General features: G+C 32.2%; 1 protein-coding gene across 1 annotated transcript; it reads left to right on the plus strand.

Annotated features, from left to right (window-relative positions):
- The first annotated feature begins 207 nt into the window (after positions 1–207).
- On the plus strand, positions 208–3308 carry LOC124941765 (putative DNA glycosylase At3g47830). The gene is made up of 4 exons (XM_047482118.1): positions 208–659; positions 1637–1837; positions 2543–2599; positions 2702–3308. The coding sequence occupies exons 1-4, from the start codon at positions 261–263 to the stop codon at positions 2972–2974; spliced, it is 930 nt and encodes a 309-aa protein (XP_047338074.1). The 5' UTR covers positions 208–260; the 3' UTR covers positions 2975–3308.
- Positions 3309–8738: the final 5430 nt, after the last annotated feature.

Here is an 8738-nt window from a genome sequence, read left to right on the forward strand (position 1 = left end):
CTAGTGACTTAGGTCCATTTGTACATTAGAATATAAATTTATAAATTTGTTTATAAAGGAAAATATATTTATTTTATAAATAAATTTTAAATACTCAAACAACTTCAACAATAAACTATGTCTATAAAGATTGATAATAAAAGAATAATTTTTCAAATCCCCATACAGTTTTACGGTGAATCTATATAGCAGAGCATTAAGAATAAAACACAAGTAATCACTGATTCTAAAAGAAAATCAAAAACCCTTCTCCGGATGAAATGCAGAGAAGTCGGAAAAGAAAACAGGCTCAATTTCTGCTCCAATCACCATTGCCAATCAAATCTCCTTCCAAACCCAGGAAACTAATCACTGGTTCAGACGAAAAGCACTCGGCTGAACCTTACCCAGATCATCTTAGGCCTACTCCAGAAGAAACCCTAATTGTTCGAGACGATCTCTTGACCCTCCATGGCTTTCCCAAAGAATTCGTCAAATACCGCCGACCAAGCTCCGAATCTCCTTCTGGAGATTTGAACGGTAGGGAAGATGACGGTTTGAATGAAAAAGAGAGTGTTTTGGATGGTTTGGTTAGCGTAATACTATCGCAGAACACCACCGATACCAACTCTCATAAAGCTTTTTCTTCCCTTAAGTCTGCTTTTCCAACCTGGGAAGAAGTGAGTTTGCTCAATTGATTCTTGATTGATACCCTTTTTTCATCTTAATCATTTGTTTCAGTAACTAGTGTACAATGAGGCTTTCTGGAAAGGCATTGTTAATTAGTTGGATTCTTCATGATATTCCCCTGATTCATGGTGTTAAGAAGAAGTTGTAACTACAAATATGTTACAAAGTTAGTTTTTTTTTACATTCAGATAGATGTCCACCTATTCAAAGTGCATTTACTGTATTGTTTATGCAACATATTGAAATCATATACATCATCTCACCTTTCATTTCTACAAGACTCCATTTGCTACACAAATTCTCTCAACACAGCATGATAATTATGTAGGGTTGGAGGTTTTGGGTTATGCATACACTAGTTTTATTATTATTTTCCTATCTGAATTGTTTCTCATGTGTACCATATTCGAGTGAGATTATATTTTACACTAAGTAAGCGGTCTTAGACCCTTTGTGACAACTTATAAATGATCAGTTGTTTCCAATTTAGTTCTGCCAGTCAATACTCCAGTATTGATCCAAATCCATTTCATATTTATTAAATAAATGTGCATTAAGATTCATAATTGGAGATGTTTTCTAATTTAGAAATAGACACAATTACTACAAATTTATCAAAAAAACTGTTTCCAGATGGGCTTTATGACTAAGAGAATTAGATACTTGAATGTTGGATTTAATTCACAAAATCATGTGTTCCAGCAATGTTCTTGTTATTAGCTAATTGAAAATTGAAAATAGGTCATGTACCACCCTGGAATCTGCGCATTCGAGATACAGGTCTACTTTCATGAGTTTTGGGGAATTATACAGAGTTGGGTAGAAGTATATTGATCAAATTTAAACTTTTGCATCTCTTTTGTTTTTTTAGGTTCTGTACTTTTTTTTTCAGATCTAATTAGTTTTTGCGTTTTCTTCTCAGAGTTCAATGTTTTTGTGATTTATTCTTTTATTTCTTGTAAAAAAGGTGCTTGCAGCTGAATCTAAATGTGTAGAGGATACAATAAGATGTGGAGGTTTAGCCCCAACAAAGACAGCCTGTATAAAGAACATGTTAAGTTGCTTACTTGAGAGAAAGGGAAAACTATGCTTTGAGTACCTAAGAGATATGTCAACTGAAGAAATCAAATCTGAGCTCTCCAAGTATAAGGGCATTGGACCAAAAACGGTAAATTATTGTAAAAGAGTTTATGCTTGCCAGGTTTCTGTGAACGGTAAATTATTGTAAAAGAGTTTATGCTTGCCAGGTTTCTGTGAATTCTAAAGTTATACTCGAGCTTTCAGATGACTTTTTCAAAATTTAAGATTATCATATATATCGAAATCAATACAGGAGCACACTCTCAGTTCTAATTGTTATTGAACAGGTTCATTGAGGCATGTTTCTAAATGAAGCATTTTCCCCATAAATTCTAGACAAGATACAGTCCAAATTTTTAATTTTGGTTATCTAGAGAATTGGTAAGAATGATAATTTGATTGGTCTTAAAATGATTAAATAGTCCATATGCTTATAGAAGCTGATCATAGCAGGATGATATATAAAGAATGAGAGTCATGAAAATCAGTTGCTGTTAATTTTGTCTTCCTTTGGGAATTAGGACAATTCCCCATTTTCTAGCAGTATTATATTTGCTTTGAAGTTTTGTTTCTTCATGTTTAGAAACATAACCTCAAAACGAGTTAAAGATTTTTTTCTCGTGTACTAGTCATTTTCAAAATAATTTAATTTTATTAGAGAAAAATTGTTTTATTATCTGTTAATCAAAGATTAGGAAAAATCTCTTGGTTCATATATAATAAATGATAAAGTGATTACTGCTGAGTTGAGATTTTCTCATGTGGAAGTTATTGATTGAATAATGAATAACAGGTTGCTTGTGTCTTGATGTTCCAACTTCAGCGCGATGATTTCCCAGTGGACACACATGTGAGTGTGATGTTTCATTCAAGTTTTTAATTTTTTTTTTAATGTTTGGCTCAAGTTACTTCTCGTTGATATTTTCCTTTCAACACTTGGCATCCTTTGCAGATTTTTCACATTGCAAAATCTATAGGGTGGGTTCCTGAATTTGCGGATATCAAAAAGACCTACGTTCATCTTAACAAGAGGATCCCTAATGAGTTAAAATTTGACCTGAATTGCCTTATGTTTACACATGGCAAGCTTTGTCCACAGTGTTCCAAGAGAGGATCCAACAGACTGAAGACAAAATTTCCTTTTGAGTCCTGCCCTCTACTAAATTATCGAAAAGCTCTAATTTGTGACTCAGGAGAAATGCTGACCAAATCTGGCAATGGGTGAAATTTCAACAAAATTTCACAACTTGACTCGATGCTATATGCCTTCCCCTAAACATAAAAAGGTTCAATGTTTTTTTGATTGTGAATTTTCAAGCAATGGGTGGTTAATTTTTTGGCAAGTTTTAAGTTTAGTGGGGGATTTACTGAATGCTAATGGATGCACTATTAATGTAGACATAGTTAGTGATGTTAGGGTTTGAGGGAACTATCTGACTTCTGTGTAGAATTAAGCAGAAATCCATACCATTGAAAGTGGGGAACCCTTTTTTATTCATACTATCACTATGGAAACTAATTTGCCAATTAAAAGAAATGGCATTATTTTTTGTGTTTCATATTGTACTGAAACCCTGCATTTTACTTATTATGAAAAGGTTCTTCATAATTAGCAATTGATTGTAACTTATTCCATTAACTTGTTGTTTAAACATTCCAACTTAAACATTAATCGATATCTAGACATAGTGTAAAATTCAGAATTTAAAAAAATATATATATATGATTATAGTCTACAATATGTCATTAAATATATAGTTTATCACTCATTTCGAAGTGAATTTTTAAAAGGAGTTGCTTTTCATTCAATAAAATAAATTTCAAAAGGTTAAAAATAACATAGTTTTAAAATACACGAGCTGTCGGTTCAATTTGTTGACCGCGAAACGGTTGAGGGGACGGTCCGTTTTTTATTTTAATGCGGTCACTTTTTGAACTAGTCAAAATCTGGTCCGATTAGGCGGTTTAACCGAAAATATTCGGTACTTTTTGAACTAGTCAAAATCTGGTCCGATTAGGCGGTTTAACCGAAAATATTCGGTTCGAAAGGTCATTATTCTAAATAGTAAAACTGGACATCTTCTCCACTATCTCTCGACTGGATCTACGTCTTCTCCTCTCTCTCTCAAGATTGAATCTACTTTATTGACCTAGTGATGACTGTCTTCATTTGACCATGTGATTGACTTTGTTTCTCATTTCTTCTTCAAGTCGTAAGTTCTTTGTTTCCCGTTTCTTCCTCGACTCTTTGATCAAACTATTGCTTTTTTGAAGTTAGTGAGATGTGAAAGGCCTTTTAGCATGTAAGCCTAACTTACCGTTTAAGATCGGAAAAATTATGTAGCTGTTGATCTCGTTGGAGCTTGCTTCACAAGATCATCGAACAATTATAATAGGTCCAATTGAAATTTAATGTTGAAAATGTGGTGATCCTGAGGAGACATCGAAAACCATGGACATATCTTCATTTTCATCATGATCTAGATCCAGTTGTAGTTGTTGTCTTTCGGGGCGAACAAATTTTTTATTGTGTTTTTGGATATGTTTGAAGGATAAGGAGAAAGACATGATTGATTAAACTGTCTAAGTCAGATTTACTCTAACTAATACATTCTGAGCATTAGACCGATTAAACCGAAGTTTGCCTAAAATAAACTGGGCCGATTACTCGAACGATTTTCAAAACAATGGTAACACATTCCTCTATATTTAAAACTTGTGGAAAAATTAGTTGTATTATTATATATTATTATAACATAAGGCAAAATTAGTTTTATACCCTCTTATTACTAAGAAACTATCACATATTAAAATCTTTATAAATTAATAATCAATAATTTAATAACCTCAAAACAAATTTAATCAGTCATAACTTAAGACTAGTACAAATTGAACAACAATTGATAAAATAATAAAATAATAAAATTTTTAAAATCTCAGTGTATGTATTAGTTCTATCGAAATTATAAATTAATAATTATTAAAATATTTTAAATTCTAAGATTATTTAATAAAAAATGAATTTATAACGACAAATTTGTAACCATATTTAATATATTACGTTGTTACCATGTACATTTTTTATTATAAACTAACTTTTAAATTACCCAAATCAATATAATTAGATAGTTACTAAAACATTTGACAAAATTAGTTACTCTTACAGCAAAACTAACTAGTACTTATTTTTTTTTCAGAAATATTGATGTGTTGTAAAATTAGTGAAAGAGCCTACAATTAGCCAATATATTTATTTATAGTTTTTATTATTATTATAAAAAATAGGTATAAACAGTAACTGAAAAATAATAATTATCTGATTCTACATACTCATTTTCCTATCCAATTTTATAGTTTATATATTTTAATAAATTTTGAATGCATTATTATCTAAAATCCATAAAAAATAAAATTTCAAATACAAAATTTAAGAGTCTATTTTATTAATAATTAGTTTCAGGGTATAAACCTAACCATATAAAAAATAAATTAACAAGTCATTTAATAGGGTAAATGAGAATATATTTATCTATTATTAATCTAAATTTAATTGTTTTTAAGTTTTTTTGAAAAAAATAAAAATAAATAAATAAAAAAGAAGAAATCACAATGGGAGGTTAACGTTAAAGTCACCTATATTGTAATGCAAAATACATCCCAAAGTCGAGGAGACTTCTTCCTCGTGCGCAACAAATCCCTAATTGTTTAGGGAATTTGAAATGTCGTAACTTTTGATTTGGGCACCAAATTAACCCCTGTCACGTGATCGAGAAAACGTGTGAAATTCAAATATTTCAACAAATTCGACAGAAAGAAATAAATATTTCAGATATATGTATGGTCAAGATTGGTTTAATTATTTCACTAAAATATCTAATTCTCCAGCGGAGTGTAGCATTTAGAGATGAATTTATTCTATTTAGAAAAATTTTGCGAACAGTCCAAATTCATTTTGGGGGATGGATTTTCGATCAGATTTTTGGGACGACATTTAATGTAGTATCAAAAGTCTAGCTAAATTACATCTTGATCTTATTTTCATTGTTATACGTAGAAATGTCATAGTTAAAGACATGTTTGATCATCAGTTTAGTGATTTTGTTAACCGAATTAGATATAGAAAGATGTTGAAAAACATGATATGATTTTAAGACTAATCAAGATAAAGAAGAGATGGAGTATAAACAAACAAAGCATGATAATAACACAAAATTTATGTACAAATCCAAAACATGAAAATCATAGCAAGGATGAAACTTTTCACAATATTGTTAAGAGAAAATTACAACTTAGAGAGAGAAAAGAATAATAACAAATATTATATATATATATATATATAAAACTCTACCTAAGACTATATATTTAAATGTCACATAACTTGGCCTAGTGGGCCCAAATTTTAATAGTTAAATTTTATTTTATTACAATGAGTTTAAGTTTAGGCCTTTGTCAAAATATATTTGGGTCACCATAATTTAACAATCTCCACATTGACACAAAACTAGTATATTAAAATAAACAATTAATATAGACAACGATATGACACTATACACCTCTTCCAATAGCCCAAATGGGCTTACTCAACAACCAAGACTAATTAAGTCTGAATAATGCTCAAACTTAGCAATGGGGAGCGCCTTCGTCATCATATCAGTAGGATTATCAACAAAACTAATTGTGTTTACATCAATATCACCACGAGCAATAACATCACGTTCAAAATGATATCTTACTTCAATGTGCTTAGTTTTTTCATGAATCGTCTGATTTTTCGTTAGAAAAATAACCATTTAATTATCACAAAGACTATCGTTATTTGTAAATCTTTTTTGAGTTCACCGAATAGGCCTTTCAGCCAAATAACTTATTTACAAGCTTCTATGATGGCCGTGTATTCTGCCTCTGTAGTAGACTATGCGACTGTACTCTGTAGAGTAGCTTTCTAATTAATCGCACAACCGCCAATACAAAAAAGAAGTGACTATAACCTTTCGCAACTAGTCTCACTTTAAACCTTACATCTTCAATTCCAAGTGTACATTCTTTTCTTTTATACATCACTTACAATAAATATCCTTATTTCATAGAAGTAATTTTACAAGGTTCTATATACCATTATTATGAAGAGATTTATCTCTTCTTGAATGACCATCATTCTCTTGTTAGAGTCATCACAAGTGACTACATCAGAATATGAAGAATATTCTTCATAACAATGAATATCTTCTGATACACTCAATGCATGAATAACCAAATGAGTTTCACTAAGTCTTCGAGGATGTCTAATATCATATCTAGGTTTGTCAGTATCAATAGAATATTAGTTGATATTCTATTATTATATATGATTAAATGGGCTGGAGATACGGCCCATTAGGTTATAAAATGTTCATGTATATATATATATTACACAAACCCTATTCAGGGTTAAGAATGAAATTATATTTGACATGATATCAGAGCCTATCTAAATATTAAATCCTACCCAATATTTTGTCCAATCACCGCCGATATGTCAAACGGTGATGATATTTTCGGCGTCTTCGACGCAGAGTTGCAGTCTTTTGGCGGCCCAACTAAGTGTCTTTTATCTTGGATTATTAATTCAGGGGCTACCTTACATGCCACTGGGGTCCAAGACTATTTTATTGATTGCTTTGTGGGGACGGAGTGTCCTATTTCTCTACCCGATGGTAGCATTGTTACTGCTCATATACGGGATTTTGTGTACTTATCTCCTGAGATTACTCTAAAAATTGTTTTATTTGTCCCATCTTTGACCCGTAACTTGATTTATGTTACTCAGTTGATTGATGATTATCATGGTGATATCTCAATCTCATCTGATTTATGTACTTTTCAAGACCGCAGTACCAGGAAGGTGATTGGAGCAGGTGAATGAAGGGGGGGGGGTCTCTACTACTAGTGCAGTGTTCCAGCGTCACTTTTTGTCTGCTCAACTGAGAGTCTGGGATTTGGCACAGTAGGATGGAGCATCCTTCAGACAGTGTGCTGCAGCATTTATCTGGTGTTAGTGTTACTCGTCGTTCTCCTAGTGTTATCCCTTGTGATATCTGTCATCAGGCCAAACAGTCTAGGAATGTTTTTTACGACAGTGATTCATATGCTAGGAGTATTTTTGATTTAGTACACTATGACCTTTGGGGTCCTTATGTTGTTCCCTCCTCTAATGGAGCACGTTATTTTCTTACTTTTGTTGATAATTTTAGTCGAGCTGTGTGGGTAGTTCTTTTATCTGCTAAGACTGAAGTTTTCACTATCTTTATAAAGTTTATTGCTATGGTCAAAAGACAATTTGGAGTTGATATTAGACATGTAAGAACTGACAATGGAACAAAATTTAATTGTTTGAAATCTTATTTTTTTGAGGCTAGTGTATTATTTCAAACTTCTTGTGTGCATACTCCTCAACAAAATGGTAGAGTAGAGAGGAAATATCAATATATCTTTAATGTTGCACGGGCTATCATGTTCCAGAGTTCTATTCTTATTGAGTATTGGGGGGAATGTGTTCTTACTGCATGCTACTTAATAAATATGACTCCTTCTCATATTTTGGGCTTTCGTACTCCTTATAAGGTGTTATATGGTACTGCTCCTACTCTGTCTAACGTGCGTGTTTCTGGTTGCCTCTGTTATGCTTTTGATTTACACTCTCTTCATAACAAGTTTGCTAGTTGTAGTCGTAAGTGTGTGTTTTTGGGTTATCCCCTTGATAAGAAGGGGTGGAGGTTATTGGATTGGGAAACTAAGGAGGTTTTTGTGTCTCATGATGTTGTTTTCTATGAAAATGAGTTTCCTTTTGCCCCTTTCGGATTGTCCTGTCTCTGTTCCTCCCATTAGTGTTGTGGATGAGGCACCAGACCAGGTTTCGGTAGGAGAGTTCATGGTGTCTGATGAGCTAGAGAGGGCTTTGGGCGAAGAGGCTGGTGCATAGGATTCGGTGAAGGAGACTAATGCACAGGGCT

The sequence above is a fragment of the Impatiens glandulifera genome, chromosome 6 (genome assembly GCF_907164915.1).
Source record: "Impatiens glandulifera chromosome 6, dImpGla2.1, whole genome shotgun sequence".
NCBI classification, from domain to species: domain Eukaryota; kingdom Viridiplantae; phylum Streptophyta; class Magnoliopsida; order Ericales; family Balsaminaceae; genus Impatiens; species Impatiens glandulifera.